Source organism: Misgurnus anguillicaudatus, chromosome 23 (assembly GCF_027580225.2).
Source record: "Misgurnus anguillicaudatus chromosome 23, ASM2758022v2, whole genome shotgun sequence".
Taxonomy (NCBI): Eukaryota; Metazoa; Chordata; class Actinopteri; order Cypriniformes; family Cobitidae; genus Misgurnus; species Misgurnus anguillicaudatus.
Window position 1 is genome coordinate 11,176,205 of NC_073359.2, and position 19,111 is coordinate 11,195,315.

General features: G+C 36.9%; 1 protein-coding gene across 1 annotated transcript in view; it reads right to left on the bottom strand.

Annotated features, from left to right (window-relative positions):
* Positions 1-18,811, bottom strand: part of rnf123 (ring finger protein 123) — a 239,019-nt gene extending 220,208 nt beyond the window's left edge. The window contains exons 1-5 of the mRNA XM_073861959.1: positions 18,630-18,811; positions 15,918-15,999; positions 15,737-15,824; positions 6,007-6,086; positions 5,184-5,278 (exon numbers count right to left, since the gene is read on the bottom strand). Of these exons, the coding sequence (XP_073718060.1) occupies positions 5,184-5,278; positions 6,007-6,086; positions 15,737-15,824; positions 15,918-15,978 (324 nt within the window). The 5' untranslated portion in view covers positions 15,979-15,999; positions 18,630-18,811. The remainder of the gene's footprint in view (positions 1-5,183; positions 5,279-6,006; positions 6,087-15,736; positions 15,825-15,917; positions 16,000-18,629) is intronic.
* Positions 18,812-19,111: the final 300 nt, after the last annotated feature.

Consider the following 19,111-nt stretch of genomic DNA (forward strand, 5'->3'; position numbering starts at 1 on the left):
ATGGTTGTGAAAACTGAGATATTGGAAGTGAAGGGGAGGTGGTGGGTGAAATTGTCTGTGCGACAGAGTAGCTACAGAGCGTCTGATTGACTGCTTAAATACTGTTGATTAAAGCAGGTGAGAGTGATTAAGCAGCTGAGCGTCAGCTGGAGTAGTTAGCGATCAGTGCTCTGCCTGAACTACGCTTGAATTCCATACGGTCACTCAAGCTATATTTCAGTCAGGACCACTTAAGAATACCAAATTATATAATATATTTATATATTATAACAAATATCTGAATTTGGCCAAAGGCTGAGGAATCAAGGGGCTCGGTTGTCATACTGCACCTTTAAGATGCATCCTTTGCATGTATCCCCCAAACACAACAACGTAGTTGAGTGCATAACTTCTAGAGACTGCTTGTCTCGGAGTACGCGGCTCCTGGCATGTTGGGTAGCATACCTCAAAAGGGAACGCGGTTCCCTGATATTCATCAGATTTGGAATAGGCAGGTTCAGAGGAGAGAAATAAAATGAAGGACAGCTGAGGCTGACATTAGTTAATCATTAATTAACGGACCCCCAACACAAGATAACGCGTGCAAGATGTTTCTTACATCTTGGCATTATTGGAGACTTTTTACGTGACATTCACTCTTCTCAATGAGCAGCTACCGCTGCTTCTGTGGGCTCCACCCCCGACCCAAAGCATTCACAGGCGGTCTAGTCCTTGCGCAGCAGAGCAGAGTCTCTCCCAGTTGCAATTAGGGCAGGAGAAGTGGTTATCTATCCGCGTCCAGACAGCATAATCGTGCATGCGGGAAGCCGGAGCAGGCGGATCCCGCGATGGCTTACATTAATGGCGAGATATAAATATAAAATGGTCTTTGAATAAAATGAATCACTGTACATAAAATAAATGTACTTGAGGGAGCTGAGCAGCAGCACATTTAGAACAGACAAACTGTACGGAGCTGACGCGTTAATGGGCTATTTACCTACAAAACAACGTTTCCCATCATTTATCAGTGTATGTTTTGAAACTGACTGTTTGGCCATATAAACATGAACAAAACACATTTCGTTTTATGAGAACATAAGCAGATAAACAAACGAGAAAACATTTTTCAAGCATTCATGTGTCTTAAAATAACATTTTTGACAGTTCAGAGAGAAAGAGAAACGTGAAATAATGTAGTAAGCCAGTGTAGTAAGAATGCAAATGTGACGTGATGACGTCACTGTTATGCAAATGACGCAATGACGTAATCTAGCGACATTTAGCGACTTTCCAAGCAAGCTTAGCTACTTTCCATTGAAAATAGTTGGCAACACTGGTTTCTTATGCTAGTTAGTTTACATGCTTGTTGAAGATGCGTAGAACGACTGCCTTCGGGACGTTAAATCAAGTGTAAAGGGGATCGCACACCGGCCGCGCAGCTCAGCGCCGCGCAGCGCCGCGTCGCGCCTAGGAGAACTCGGAGGTATTGTAAACCGGAAGTGCACATTAAATAGCGTGAGCTTCGTCAGATAGCGTCTAATTCAAAATGTAAAATATACATTAGCAGCCAATGTTAATCATTAATGATGTGGGACACATATGATGTTATTTAATGTTAAACTGTGTGAGTGGCGCTCTGTGGCGCGACAGGGATTAGAACAACTTCCTGAGTCACAGCTGGGCGGCGCGGACAGGCGCCACCTGGCGGCGCCTGTGTGCGTACACTCATAGAAAACAATGTGTTACATTTTTTTAGAACGGCGCGGCGTTGCGCGGCGCTGAGCTGCGCGGCCGGTGTGCGATCCCCTTAAGACACGAAATGCTGTAAAACTGTAACTGTCGAATTTTGAGGCAATCAATTAAAACAACATATATACGCTGACACTGCAAGGTGACCTGAACGATTTATATCGAAATGAATTGGAACGAATGACGGACATACTCCTTGCTTGTAGTCACATTGTCTAACGTTACTGGCCTACTGCTGTAAATACGTAAATGTAAATATGGAAAACTGCTAAATATTGCATGAAATGCTGTTAATAGAACATCCTGCTATACTGTTGATAAGAAAGTTATTGTTTACAGTGACATAGCGATTTTAGACTATTTGAGCAACAAAGATACTAAAGTGAACTTTTTCCAGTGCGCATATACGTGCACAAACTCAAAGCTCACGCACTTAAAAGCGCGTTCAAAGATCACGGAAACAAGTTCCTTGGGCTTGACAGGAGATATACGCACAAATTATCTTAATACCTGTACGGAATGGATGTCTTCCGGCACTTCCACAGAGGGTATTGCAACATCTTCCGATTCCGAGCAAGCCATGGTAACGCCGAAAAGGGTAAGGAATAAAATTCTATCGATCGCATGAGTACTGGCTCAGTCTACAATCTGCTATGCAAATGTCTGTGCGACAGACTCGGTAAAATTGTCTGTGCGACAGAGTAGCTACGGTAGCCGTTTCTCAATGTCAAGGATACTTCCTTGGCAGGACTAGTCCTTACAAGTCACTTCCTTTAGAGGCTAGGCGAGGCTCCTTTTAAGAATTCGGAGAACACGTTAAATGGAACAGGCTAGCAAGTGCACGTCATTACGTCATTGCGTGATTGAAAGGTGTGCTTTCGGTGCTGCGCGCATAGGATTGTGGGTGATTTCAGCGCGTGAAGAGCGCGAAGGATACAAATTTGCATCCTTTCCTATATATGGGATATTTCTCGAACAAAGGACTCAGTCCTTGGCTGAAATTTCAAGGATCCTCGACATTTGAACAGTCCTTCGACGGATGTCGATGACGTAGCATCCTCGAAATTCTAGCTTCCGAGGATCCTTCCTTGACATTGAGAAACGGCTAGAGCGTCTGATTGACTGCTTAAATACTGTTGATTAAAGCAGGTGAGAGTGATTAAGCAGCTGAGCGTCAGCTGGAGTAGTTAGCGATCAGTGGTCTGCCTGAACTACGCTTGAATTCCATCCGGTCACTCAAGCTATATTTAATAAATTTGAAGAGTTTGGTTCCAAAACGCGATGAATGCCATTTTTGAAAAAAACGAGTTACTGCCAAAATCAGTATCAGGTCAGTAGTTAAAAGTAAATTCTTAATTTTACGCAAAATCCAATATCCGCCGTGTTATTCTGTCATCTTTTCTCCCTTTTTCCCCAAAATGCGATAAACGCCACTCCTCATTTTTTACAGAACGCAATAACTCCGCTACAGAAATTACAGCGCACCATTCACGCAATGTAAACAAACAATGGCGGCGCGTCGAGTACGCGGAGTCCTAGTTTTCCTCATCTACTTTGTACTTCGTGATCAACAAACAAAACAAAATAATACTTTAATTGCATTGATAAACCTGTGATGGTTTTCTGTGATGGGAAAGAAACGTAAGCCATCAACATCAACATCCAATAATTTACGCGAGAGGCACTCGGGAGACAATCGCTTGTTCTCCCGACAGCATCAAGCTTCTCATGCTAACACATTGACCCCAGAGGATCTTATGAAAAACTTTCCATTATTTTACTCAGTCAACGAAAATCGAGCAGGACCAAAAATTTTTACAGCTGATCGCTGTGAAAAATGCTAAGCGACGACGTCAAGTATAACCGTAGCAATGACAGTGTTCTTAATGACAAAGTAAGTGTTTTTATTAATGCCATTAATGTTTTTTTAATCAGTGTGTAAAACTGTTCAACTAAATTAATATAAAATGGTAAAGATGAATGCACATTTGATTAAATATATTTCTAGCATTTTGGAAAAAAAAACTGTCATGGATTAATTGCATTTTGTGGAAAAAAGAATTCGTTTTTATAATAAATCTTTGAAAATCGAGTTATGGATTTGAATTTTTTATGTTTTTTTAACCTAAAAATGCTATGTGAAAGTTTGTAACAGAAAAAAGTGGTTTTCATCTTGTCACTTTCTTGGTATAGAAAACACGTTTTTACCGAAATTTGTCAAAATGGATTTATTGCGTTTTGGAACCAAACTCTTTATTTATACAGACATCCTCATAAGATACAATTACCGTGGGAAAAGGGTTTAAGACATCTGTCTCAAACTGAACATATTCTCCAAACCATACGATTGTTTACGTTGTTTGTCCATTGCCCTAAATACAGTACGACCCACAAAAGCGTTTACTATAGGGGGTGGGTTAGATGCTCCAAAATATCTTTAAAACGATACATGTTTATGATAACGTAGCTGTATGTCACAATGAACTTGCTTGCACGAATGGTCTATGAAGTCAATGGGTCTCATTCACTTAGCATGCGTGGTTGCACGCGCAAATTTGTTCGTAAAATGTGCGTACGGACGTTTTAACTTACAAATCATGATTCAACAAAAACTTTCATACTAAAAATTTATTTTAAAGAACAACTTAAACCACACATGCGCAATAATCATGAACAAGGAAAAAGAACCTTATAATATATATCTGTGTTTTATATTTTATATATTTTTCCTTGTTCATAATTATTGCATAAGTGGTCTAAGTTGTTCTTACGTTTTTGCATACATTTCAAATAAGTTAAAACGTCCGCACACACATTTTATGAACAAATTTGTGCGTATGCATGCTTAGTGAATGAAACCCATTCTTTTTGGAAGACAGTTTGTCAAACTCAACATGTATCTGATTTACTTAAAGGCGGGGTGCGTGATTTTTGAAAAACGAAGTCAGGCCGAGTACCAAAACACACTTGTAGCCAACCAGCAGTAAGGGGCGTGTCTACTAACAGACATTGTTGCCTGGGTTGCATATGTGTGGGGCGGGTCTATCCAAGAAGGTCCAGATTCTATTGGGGTAGGGGCGTGTTTGTTTAGGTGATTTCAAATGTCAACATTGGCTTTCAGGGATCATGCACCCCGCCTTTAATTCATCCTTTTCACTATTTATTCTGGTTTAACTGTAAGCTATTAATTATGAAAAATTACATTTTGGCTTTGTATTCTTTTATGTGTCAGGAGAGGTGTGGTCTTAAACTCTTGACATTCAATTAATTCCTGATGGATAAAATCCAGCCCTACATTTCTTTCTTGTTAAAATACCTTTTTCATTCAGAAATACAGTACATCACATTACTCAAGTTAGTCAAAAAATGTTTTAGTCTTAGTCTTCAGCAGAAGTGCAATAATTGTGCAAGTTGATGAAAAAATATTTAACAATTGCAACCAAAATTCTCACCCCTAAGAGGTCATCGTCAACAAATAGCAGCCCTTCAAATCCACTGCTGTGATCCAGAACAACAGTCTTAGGTCCGAGACAGCCTTCCACCTGATCTGAACAGAAACACACACAGACACTGATAACTAAAACAACCAATGTTAAATAGATTTTCATGATTTTACAGTGTTAGTACATGTTAACGCAAGGATTGTATGCAACAGACCAGTCAACGTGGACTCGATGCACATTATCATAACACCCCCCACCTCTGACTGTAAGCACCTATGTTTACAACGCATGCATCATTACTCCCCCTTATGTTACAAACCTGTGTTCATTTATTTGTTCTGCTGAACACAAAGGATGATATTTAGTAATAAAGCATCCAGGAAACTAAAGCACCTTTGACCTTCATAGTAGGAAAAAACACTACTATGGAAGTCAATGGGGCTTCTGATCGATTTGGTTACAAACATATCTTCCTTTGTGTTGAGCAAAAAATTAATACAGGTTTGTGATGACCAAATTTTTATTTTTCGGTGAACTGTTCCTTTAATTGCAAAAATATAATTTTAAAGAAAAACTGTGTGGACATCTTACTCTGTGCTATATTGAGAATCATTATATACTGTGAATGTGTCATACCCAGCATTCATGATTGCATTTACAATGCTGCACAAAATTTTGTCACGGTTTAATTATGCACTAAAATTAAAGTTAACCTTTATTATTTATAATTATTTATATTTTTTATTATTTTTAGTTTTTATGTATAATTACTTTTAAACTGATCTACACTCATGAAAAGAGCCCATGTATGTATATAAAAAAGATGACTGACCTCGACCGTCCTCAGGAAGATCATCCTCAGTCAACAGTTTCTCCAGATGATCTCCAAGGTTTTCGAACGACAGTGTTTTTCTACAGGGAACAACAATGACATGAGATGGGTCAATCTGGCTTTACTCTGTCTATGATAGTATACATAATCAAAACATCATGAAGGTCAAGTGCTGAATGACATGTGGGTGATTCTCACGAAATCCAGATTTAGAAGGTGTCCAGCATAAGAATTTTTTAAAAGTCCTTAAAGCCAATCTATTTTGCACATATAAGATTAAAGTTTAAACTTACTATAACCATTATTTTTAGAGGATTTAAAAAATATATTTCCTATATTATTATTTAAATTTTTTAGATTATTATTATCAAAAATTATCATTACCGCAACATGATATAACATTAAATATATGCATTTACAAACTCATGTTGCGGTAATGAGAACTAAAAAGTTGTCTAGGTACTATAACAAACACAATTTAATAAACTTTTATCTAGAGAGAAAAAATAAGAACTGCTTACCTAGCAGCCATCTTGAGTGTCACAGTCAATTATGTCCCTTCCAACTATTTTTTTAAATGTTAGTTCCTTAAGGGCTTAAACAATGATTGAAAATTGTTGCGGAGGATGAGAAAATTTTTCTTGGACACATTTAATTCCTTATTATTGTCTCTACATTTACCAATGATCACCAAACACCACATGTTTCTTTACTGTAAATGTTTATAGTATAACATGCACTGAAGCTTTTAATTTTTTACGTTTTTTAATTATAAATATTTCCATGTCAAAGAACCCAAATTCAGTCATGAACACGTTGCGGTAATGAAAATTTTCCCATTAAATGTGGAAAAAACAACAAAATTGGTTTGTATGATGCCATTTGAAATCATGTGCAAAATAGTACATGAAGAGATGTTTGTAACTGTATGCTTTTTATTTTAATACTCTTACTTTGCATTTACTTTTTTTATCAAAATGTTTTATGACACCTCATAAGTCTAATTTCGCGAGAATCACCCGTAAAGAAAATAAGGAGCAGTCATGCACAACCTGACTTTTGACTTATACATGAAATCTGTTCTACACCATTACAGTATATTACAGTAATATTATAATAATTTCTTTTATTGAAATTAGCATAAATAAATTCGGTAGAACCAAGAAAGAACTTTCCGTTCTCTGTCAGGAAGCCAAACACGGAAGTGACTTAAACTGCAATTCATCGACTGCCTTTTTGACAATTTTCAGTTATCTACAAGATGGCGACGGCAGACTCCACCTACTTTGGGCTTCAAAAAAGCTCTTCACAAACCTACGGGTGACATCACGGACACTACGTCCATATTTATTACAGTCTATAGGTCGATTATTTTTGTACCATTAATGTACCTATTTAGCCAAAGAGCAAAACACATTGCTAATTGATGGATACAATGTTACAAGGATCTACCAAATGCATAAAAGTAATATAATTTATATTTAAATAGAATAAATATTTGTAACTTAATAACTTTTGTAACGGAGTCCTATATAAAGAACACATAATTTACTGTAATCTTTCTGTAAATTAGTAAAAAATAAACAAAACCATCCTCAAATAGCATCAATTTAGCATCACCATGCACTTGGATATACTAATTGTTGCACCTGAGGTGACACCAGCGATCAAACACGATGACATGTAAACACCGAAGCGCTCACACGTCGAGTGTCAGCTTGCTCTTATCCAACATCATGATCTATGTATAGATCCACAGCAGTAATCCGACCCTGGCTGGGAATGAGTGGGATGGGGCCGCTGGTTCCCTCCAACATGAGACATGACACCGACAACCTACAACCTACTTTCAACCAACTCATGAACAAACCGCTGACAGATCAAACTTGATTTCTAATGTTTTATTAAATGAGTTATTTATACAATGAAAAAACTGCACCACACATACCTGCACCTAAATCTGTACTGTAACAACCCTTTGCGTATGTTATGAAGCGAAGTAGCAAACATGAGATTAATGAGTTTAATACTATAGCTTTTAATCCTGTTTCATATCTGTTGGATTAATTTGCTTGTGCACACTGTGAAAGTAAAAATGATGCAACACACTCGCAGCCAATCAGGATGTAGAATGTTTAATGTTAAAGGGATTCGGTTCATTCATTCATTCTTGACAATGCAGCAGGCAACTACTTTTTAGCAATTAAAGTTCAGTTTCTGTTTGCCTGTTTTAATAAAACTGTTGGTAACACTTTACTTGAAGGGGTGTTTATAAGACTGACATGACACGTGCTATGAAAATGAAGGAGATTTTATGCACATCTAAGACAACTGTCATTAAAGGATTAGTCAATTTTCTTAAAAAAAATCCAGATAATTTACTCACCACCATGTCATTCAAAATGTTGATGTCTTTCGTTGTTCAGTCGAGAAAAATTATGTTTTTTGAGGAAAAAAATCAAGGATTTTTCTCATTTTAATGGACTTTAATGGACCCCAACACTTAACAGTTTTAATGCAGTTTCAAATTGCAGTTTCAAAAGACTCTAAACGATCCCAAATGAGACATAAGGGTCTTATCTAGCGAAACAATTGTCATTTTTGACAATAAAAATCAAAATATGAACTTTTAAACCACAACTTCTCGTCTTCCTCCGGTCCTGTGACGCGCCAGTGCGACCGCACGTAATACGTCATCACGTCAAGAGGTCAAGCATGACGTATGCAAAACTACGCCTCAGTGTTTACAAGTGTGGAGAAAGAGGATCGTACCGACGTTGTTGGATGTGGAATGATACTAATTAATGTCTTTGTGTCAGTTTATGGTTTAAAATGGTCCGCAAATGTGAGTTTCATATATGTAACACGTGACCTTTCCACGGCTTTACGACATTACGTGAGGTCGCGCCGGCACGCCACAGGACCGGAGACAAACGAGAAGTTATGGTTTAAAAGTGCATATTTATTATTTTTTTTGTCAAAAATGACAATCGTTTCACTAGATAAAACCCTTATGCCTCGTTTGGGATCGTTTAGAGTCCTTTGAAACTGCAATTTTAAACTGCATTAAAACTGTTACGTGTTGGGGTCCATTAAAGTCCATTCAAATGAAAAAAATCCTGGAATGTTTTCCTCAAAAAACATAATTTCTTCTCAACTGAACAAAGAAAGACATCAACATTTTGGATGACATGGTGGTGAGTAAATTATCTGGATTTTTTTTTTTCAAGAAAATATACAAAAAATTTAAGAGTCATTCATTCACTGTTATGACAACTTGACATTAACCAATATATGATAACTGACCACTTTTTTACCAGTGATACAAACTGAATTTGTCATTAAAATGTCATTAAGTGTTAATACTCTGTCAAACTATTTTATAACAACATCATGAATATTCTTCAGTTCTTAATGTTTTTTTTAAATTTCCTCTATGTTTAACAAATAAAATCAATAATTCAATAATAATAATATAATTATATTTTATTGCATTTGGAGACCGATTCTCCTAAAATAAAATGAAAACACTACAATAATAGATCAAGCCATGTAGCGTTGGGTCCATATCGCTGTATTACATTAAATTAAATTTAATTAAATGTTTTTTTAGTTTTTTCTTCCATGTCAGAAAATTTCAAAATCCTCTGTGTGAGGAAAAACAAGTTGTGCACATACATAAAGTTAAGTATCATATTTTGACGTGTCTGTTGCATTTTGTTAAGGTATTTAAATGTAATACTATTTGACAATATTAACACTTAATGACATTTAAATAAGAGTTTAATGTAATGTTAACCCATAGCTAGCTAGTTTCTTAAGTTTTATAATTATTCTGCTATGTCATGAATATGACAAGCTATGATGTATTGGTTTATATCAAGTTGTCATAACAAAGACATCTCAAACAATGTCATCCTTGCATTAAAAATGATATAATTGAACAAATGACACTAAATGACAATTGTCATAAATGTGCATAAAATCTCCCTTATGTTAATGACACGTGTCATGTCATGATTATAAAGGTGTCGTGTCAGTCCTATGAACACCCCTTTTAAGGAAAGTGTTGCCAAACTGCTTATTAAATTTCAATAATGTATTTCAACAAGTACACATACAGTATATCTCAAATAAAAGAGAGTGGGTGAGATTATAAACCTCACACATTGGCTCATGAATATAAATCGGGGTGGCACAACATACTGTACATACTGTAGTAGGCAAACATAAGTAGGTGAACTGAATAGTACCAAAGTCTTTTTCGGGAAATTGCGCCACTAGGCAGCCATCTTTGCAATGACTAAAGTCTTGCATTTTAAACAGGTACCGGTATCTCTAAAATCGTGTTTTAATTCCCAATTAAACAACATATTTCTGAATTTGAAATTAAAGGATTAGTCCATTTCTTAAAAGAAAAATCCAGATAATTTACTCACCACCATGTCATCCAAAATGTTGATGTTTTTCGTTGTTCAGTCGAGAAGAAATTACGTTCTTTGAGGAAAACATTGCAGGATTTTTCTAATTTTAATGGACTTTAATAGAGCCCAACATTTAATACTTAACTCAACACTTAACAGTTTTTTTCAACGAAGTTTCAAAGGACTATAAACAATCCCAAACGAGGCATAAGGGTCTTATGTAGCAAAACGATTGTCATTTTTTGACAATAAAAATGACAAATATACACTTTTAAAGTACAACTTCTCGTCTAGATCCGGTCGTGATGCGCTAGCGTGACCCGACGCAATACGTCATCACGTCAAGAGGTCACAGAGGACGAACGCGAAACTCCGCCCCAGTGTTTACATGTGTTGAGAAAGAGGACCGTTCCTACGTTGTTGTATGTCAACTGATACTAATTAATGTCTTTGTGGCAGTTTATTGTTTAAAATGGTCCGCAAATGTGTGTTTTATATATGTAACATGTGACCTCCATACGTCACTACGCATTTACGTTAGGTCGCGCTGGACCGGACCTAGACGAAAAGATGTTGTTTAAAAGTACATATTTTTTATTTTTCTTGTCAAAAATGACAATCGTTTAGCTAGATAAGACCCTTATTCCTCGTTTGGGATTGTTTATAGTCCTTTGAAACTCCGTTGAAAAAAACTGTTAAGTGTTGAGTTAAGTATTAAATGTTGGGCTCTATTAAAGTCCATTAAAATGAGAAAAATCCTGCAATGTTTTCCTCAAAAAACATAATTTCTTCTCGACTGAACAAAGAAAGACATCAACATATTGGATGACATGGTGGTGAGTAAATTATCTGGATTTTTCTTTTAAGAAAATGGACTAATCCTTTAACTGTACCACAACTTTTGTTCCTTTAAAGGCGGGGTGCATGATTTTTAAAAAACACTTTGGAAAAGCAAGTCGGGCCGAGTACCAAAACACACTTGTGGCCAATCAGCAGTAAGGGGCGTGTCTACTAACCGACATTGTTGCCTGGGTTACGTATGTGTGGGGCGGGTCTATCAAAAGAAGGTCCAGATTCTATTGGGGTAGGGGCGTGTTTGTTCACGTAATTTCATATATCAACATTGGCTTTCAGAGATCATGCACCCCGCCTTTAACTCAAATTGTACTAAAAACACCTTTCTTGAAGGTTGTTGGAGCTAATATGCATGCCCAAAGGTGGGAAACACCCTCCCCCAGATAATCATCAGTGTTTATCGGTTTATTATTGGTTCTTTTTACTGGTTTCATCGGATGCACGTGTGTTGTCGCGGATACATGCCTGAACTGAAGTGAACTTCCACTCTGCATTTATTTATTGGTCTGACTAGTGGCTAAAGTGATCTCTGAAACAAATACCTTGTGGAAAATAAAATGTTTTGGTTTGCTAAAGACGAGGGGAGAGGACGAGCATGGATCACAACTCTGCGGAGAGGTTTGGCAGCCAGGCAAGAATTCAAGGATTTGTAGCTAACACATTCATTTTACAGTAACGTTAGCTCAGTGTAATTAGTTGATACGCGTGATATATTGTTATCAGAAATAAACTACTGTAAAATGACTCTGCTGTTATTGATCCTATGAGGAAGTTTACCGGAAGTTGCATTTAGTCCACAAAAGACGTTTGTTTTTGTTGTTTCTGCTGAAACAGTCTATAGAGCATTGCATTTCCCCTCTTCATAGTAAAAGGTAATTTTGTTATACTGTATCTAATATCTTTGGCAAACAGTACTTCTGAGTCCTAAATATTCAAAGAAACAGATGAGAAATAGCAGGATAGTGTACTAAAAGTGTAAAGCTTGTGTAAAAACTGACAGATACCAGAAAATTCATTCTTCATGGCTGAACTGTACAGTACTTGTTTAAAGGGCAGGGTGCATGATTTTTGAAAAAAAGATTAAAAGAGAAGACAATGCTGAATAAAGTCATATTTTTTTGTTATTTTTGGACCAAAATCTACTTTAGATGCTTCAACCCATTTTAACTGACCGACTGATGTCACATGAACTACTTTTTTTACCTTTCTGGACATGGACAGTATACCGTACATAGATTTTCAATGAAGGGTCAACAAGCTCTTGGACTAAATCTAAAACATCTTAAACTGTGTTTCCAAGATGAACGGAGGTCTTACGAGTTTGGAACAACATTAGAGTGAGTCATTAATGACATTGTATTTTCAATTTTTGGGTGAACTATCCCTTTAAAGCAATACTCCAGCCAAATATCAGATTTACTCACCCTCGTCTCTGAGACGAACATATTTGGAGTTATTTTAGTAAATCTCCTTGTTTTTCAGAAAACAGGGATCGGGGAACAACCTTGAAGCGCAAAAAAATCCACACGGCTCCAAGGAGTTAATAAAAGGTCTTTTACGTGTAATCAATGCAATATTTTAAACTTTATAAGCTATAACAACTAACTAGCTTCCGGTAACAACGCCATCTTGATCCCTGTTTCCTGCCATTTTAAATAGGGGTGTAACGATTAACCGTGCAAATGCGCGTTTTCTCAATGAATGAATTTGAATGAATTACGGTGAAATCTCGGCACATCCGAACGCCAGGGGGCGCTCTCATGCAGAAACACCCTTTGTGCCAGAGAAAAAGTAGCATTACAAACACTATTCCAGGAAATGTCTACAGGAATATTTATATTGCTGTTCTTCAGATTGTTTCAGGTATTTTCATGATAATAAAGAATATTTACAATGATTTTTATTTAACGAGTGTTGCTTTTTTAAATGCACGTTATAAACGACCCCGACTCATAATGATTTTAGATTGATAAGGACTGACCAAATGCCGTAGTACAGTGGTTCTCAAACTTTTTCAGCGTGAGGCCCCCCTTGTATATGGTGCATTCCTTCGCGGCCCCCCCAATTTTTTTTATAACAAATTTGTTCTAAAACGTAACATTTTAATAAGACAAAACATATTAAAGAATACAAAGTAATGCTGTTGGTTAGTAGCCTTATTTTTTTTTAGGTTTAATTACACAGAATTCATAATAAATTAATGTATTTTATGAAATGTCATAAAACTGGGGCCCCCCTGGCACCATCTCGCGGCCCCCCTGGGGGCCCCGGCCCCCAGTTTGAGAACCACTGCCGTAGTACTCACACAAGCTGCACATGAAACAAAGAATCGCAGCCTCGCGATTCAGAATCGATTTCAGACAGGCATTTTTAATGGGACACGCGATTTAATCGTTACATCCCTAATTATAAAGCTTGGAAGAGCAAGGACTACAAATGTAACTACAAATGTGTTTGTCTGGATTAGATGATGATGGATATATGTTTCTCGGATTGCTTGAGGGTGAGTAAATCATGGGGTAATTTTGATATTTGGCTGGAGTATCGCTTTAATTCAGTATATACTGAAATACAGGGTATGTGACATTGAAAGCAGTTTAAAGGGTACATAACATGAAAATGTTACTTTTCCATGTTTAAAGGAATATTCCATTTTCTTAAAAGAAAAATCCAGATAATTTACTCACCACCATGTCATCCAAAATGTTGATGTCTTTCTTTGTTCAGTCGAGAAGAAATTATGTTTTTTGATGAAAACATTGCAGGATTTTTCTGATTTTAATGGACTTTAATAGACACCAACACTTAACTCAACACGTAACAGTTTTTTTCAACAGAGTTTCAAAGGACTATAAACAATCCCAAACGAGGCATAAGTGTCTTATCTAGCAAAACGATTGTCATTTTTGACAAGAAAAATAACAAATATACACTTTTAAAGCACAACTTCTCGTCGAGATCAGGTCGTGATGCGCCAGCGTGACCCCACGCAATACGTCATGACGTCAAGAGGTCACAGAAGACGAACGCGAAACTCCGCCTTAGTGTTTACAAGTGTGTTGAAAGAGCATTTACGTTAGGTCGCGCTGGACCGGATCTAGACGAGAAGTTGTGCTCTGTTATTTTTCTTGTCAAAAATGACAATCGTTTTGCTAGATAAGACCCTTATGACTCGTTTGGGATTGTTTATAGTCCTTTGAAACTCCGTTGAAAAAAACTGTTAAGTGTTGACTTAAGTGTTAAGTGTTGGGCTCTATTAAAGTCCATTAAAATGAGAAAAATCCTGCAATGTTTTCCTCAAAAAACATAATTTCTTCTCGACTGAACAGAGAAAGACATCAACATTTTGGATGACATGGTGGTGAGTAAATTATCTGGATTTTTCTTTTAAGAAAATGGAATATTCCTTTAAGTGCTATAATTGAGTCCCCAGTGCTTTTATCAACCTAGAAAATGTGAATAAGACCAACCCAGTAACTTAGTTTTGGTAAACCATTCTCTACAAGCGTGTGAAAAAATAGGTCATTAATATTTGGCTCCCTGCTGATGTCAGAAGGGGATAATACCGCCCTTAATCTGCATTATCCAACCACGCCACTGCCATTTATAGTGCAGAGATCAGCTCATTTGCATGTTAAAGGACACACCCAAAATGGCACATAATAAATTATCTATATGATATTTTGAGCTAAAACTTCACATATGTAATCTGGGGACACCAAAGATTTATTTGACATCTTAAAAAAGTCTTGTGAAATGTCCCCTTTAAAATGTCAAATAATATTTGGTGTTCGCAGAGTACGGATGTGAAGTTTTAGCCCAAAATACCATATAGATAATTTATTATATAACATGTTAAAATTGTCACTTTTTAGACCTAAGCAAAATTTACCGTTTTGGGGTGTGTCTGTTAAAATGCAAATGAGCTGATCTCTGCACTAAATGGCAGTGCCGTGGTTGGATAGTGCAAATTAAGGGGCAGTACACTCCCAAAAATTTTGCGTCTGAAAGAGAAACTCCTAGAAATGCATATGCAATAATAACGCAAAAGTAACTAGACCACACCTTTTTAGCGCTAATTATCCACTGCGCGTCTTTAGTAAATCCCAGTCGTTATTTTACACTAAAATTATGGCTTTCTGTTAGTAAATCTGGCCCTTAGTGTGTTTTCCCTAAACTGACACTGATTGTGTTGATTTTAACACATACATTTAAAGATTGTATTATTATAATAAGGTCCCCTTCTGACATCACAAGGGGAGCCAAATTTCAATTACCTACTTTTTTCACATGCTTGCGGAGAATGGTTTACCAAAACTAAGTTACTGGGTTGTCCTTTTTTTACATTTTCTAGGTTGACAGAAGCACTGGGGACCCCATTATAGCACCAAAACATGCAAAATGTTACATTTTCATGATATGTCCCCTTTAAAGGAATATTCGTAGCCCACCTGTGTGCTGCAGACGCTGGTCCGGGTTTACTCGATTCAGGAAAGATGCGGTGCAAATAATGACATAACAACTTCTCATTGACACTACCTGAAAAATATCATCCACACATACAAGCATACGTAATGACAACTAAATCATCTCTATTATTTGAATGTGTATGTGTTTAGTACATAAGCGTACCTGTAGCTTTGGGTTTGTCTGTTTCGGATTTTTGCACACCAGTGCCGTCCTTTGAACTCATACTGCTGTACCGGTCACCAAACTGAGACACAGAAGTACAAACAATATAAACTACTGCGCACGTGTACAGTGGGAAAAGTGAGTGCACGTGTAGCTCAACTGGTTAGATCCCAGGAAACACGCATGTCAAATGCAAAGTGTCTGCCAAATGCAAAATGTAAATGTTAACTATTTAAATCTCGAACAGTTGGAAGGATATAGAGTATTTAATTTTGTGTGTATTAAAGAGGACATTTCACAAGACTTTTTTAAGATGTCAAATAAAACTTTTGTGTCCCCAAAGTACGTATGTGAAGTTCTAGCTCAAAATACCATATAAATAATTTATTATAACATGTTAAAATGTGCCATCTTTGGGTGTGCCCTTTAAAATGCAAATGAGCTGATCTCTGCACTAAATGGCAGTGCTGTGGTTGGATATTGAAGATTATTGGGCGGTATTAATCCTTTCTGACATCACAAGGGGGCCAGATTTTAATGACCTATTTTTTCACATGCTTGCAGAGAATTGTTTACCAAAACTAAGTTACTGAGTTGATCTTTTTCACATTTACTATGTTGATAGAAGCACTGGGGACCCAATTATAGCACTTAATCATCGAAAAAGTCTGATTTTCATGATATCTACCCTTTAAGCAAACATACACATACAATAACTGGTTTAAGCTAAATTCATGACCATCTCCTTAACAAGTCTATAGTTGATGTATCACACATAAGTATAATTTAATGTCCAATGTTAACACCATTGAACTTACCATGGCACTGAATGATTACCATATTTACACTCACCTAAAGGATTATTAGGAACACCATACTAATACTGTGTTTGACCCCCTTTCAACTTCAGAACTGCCTTAATTCTACGTGACATTGATTTAACAAGGTGCTGAAAACATTCTTTAGAAATGTTGGCCCATATTGATAGGATAGCATCTTGCAGTTGATGAAGATTTGTGGGATGCACATCCAGGGCACGAAGCTCCCGTTCCACCACATCCCAAAGATGCTCTATTGGGTTGAGATCTGGTGACTGTGGGAGCCATTTTAGTACAGTGAACTCATTGTCATGTTCAAGAAACCAATTTGAAATGATTGGAGCTTTGTGACATGGTGCTTTATCATGCTGGAAGTAGCCATCAAAGGCATGGTGGTCATAAAGGGATGGACAGAAACAATGCTCAGGTAGGCCGCAGCATTTAAACGATGCCCAATTGGCACTAAGGTGCCTAAAGTGTGCCAAGAAAACATCCCCCACACCATTACACCACCACCACCAGCCTGCACAGTGGTAACAAGGCATGATGGATTCATGTTCTCATTCTGTTTACGCCGAATTCTGAATCTACCATCTGAATTTCTCAACAGAAATCGAGACTCATCAGACCAGGTAACATTTTTCCAGTCTTCAACTGTCCAATTTTGGTGAGTTCTAGCCTCTTTTTCCTATTTGTAGTGGAGTCGAGTGGTACCCGGTGGGGTCTTCTGCTGTTGTAGCCCATCCGCCTCAAGGTTGTGCGTGTTGTGGCTTCACAAATGCTTTGCTGCATACCTCAGTTGTAACGAGTGGTTATTTCAGTCAAATAAGTTGCTCTTCTATCAGCTTGAATCAGTCGGCCCATTCTCCTCTGACCTCTAGCATCAACAAGGCATTTTCACACCATTCTTTGTAAACTCTAAAAATGGTTGTGCTTGAAAATCCCAGTAACTGAGCAGATTGTGAAATACTCAGACCGGCCCGTCTGGCACCAATAACCATGCCACGCTCAAAATTGCTTTAATCACCTTTCTTTCCCATTCTGACATTCAGTTTGGAGTTCAGGAGATTGTCTTGACCAGGACCACACCCCTAAATGCATTGAAGCAACTGCCATGTGATTGGTTGATTAGATAATTGCATTAATGAGAAATTGAACAGGTGTTCCTAATAATCCTTTAATGATGTGTACATACCACGGTATTGACAATGTACACCAGGATAATTCAAACAATTTTTTGCCATGATATATAAATATGATGATAATGTGGTATTACCATGTCTACAATAATGATCATCATTATAATAACCATTATAAAATAAATGACATTATTATGGTATGTCTTGGTACAAATTCCAAGTGAAGCACAAATTCACTTAAATTTGATATGTTTTGTCTTAAAACTAGACTTATTTTCTTAGGTAATTTGCTCATCAGGAAAATAAATCTTGATTTAAGATTTTTTAGATATTTCTACTGAAAACAAGAAAAAATACTAAGTAAGAAAGTCATTTTTGCAGTGCACACATCCATCTAAACTTTTAATAAACAAAAAACACACACTCTAAAATGTAAATTATTTTGACAACACTGCTGTTCCAATGTTTACCTGCTGCTGTCTTGACACAAAGATGTAAAAACACATCCACTATACAAATACACTCTCTTTAGCCACCATTCTGCTAACACTAACAATGGCCGTGTGACATTATGTATATGCTTTTAGCTTCTATAAATAACGTGTAAGGACTGTCAAGGCTCTAAAGTGCTCGAAATATCTGTACCAAAACAATATTTCATGTGTTTCACCCTCCGTGTTGAATGCATGTGACAGACAGTACAGTTCATGATCATAATATATAACACACAGTACATTGAAATGAAGCGACATTACCGAAGGTTGTTTCTTTGAGCCCTTACAGTCTTCACTGGTTTGGTGTGTTGTGTTTATTTGTGATCAGCAGATTATGTTGTTGGACTCTCCTCTTTAAATGTGTCTACAGTCAGTGCCCCTAACCATAGAAATATAAGGAGCGTGTAGATCTACGATAGCGTGAATTCGTGGGTCTCAGAGTGGGCGGTGCTCAGTGACACGGAAGTTTGCTGTGATTGGTCAGACACGACGTTTTGTTAATTTTGTAAGTATTATATTTTAACTACTTATTTGTGTTTTCATTTGAATGTATTTAAAATTAATTCGTGTCGCTGTTTTTTTGTATACATTTTTTTGTATACACCTTTGCTAACTTAGTGACAGATCGACGGTTCTGGCTAGAGGGGATACAGCTACAACAAAATCTCGCGAGATGTTTTGTTTAGGTTTTTTTTTTTGTTTAGGGTTAGGATGAAAAACAGCGGTTCTGGCTAAATAAGATA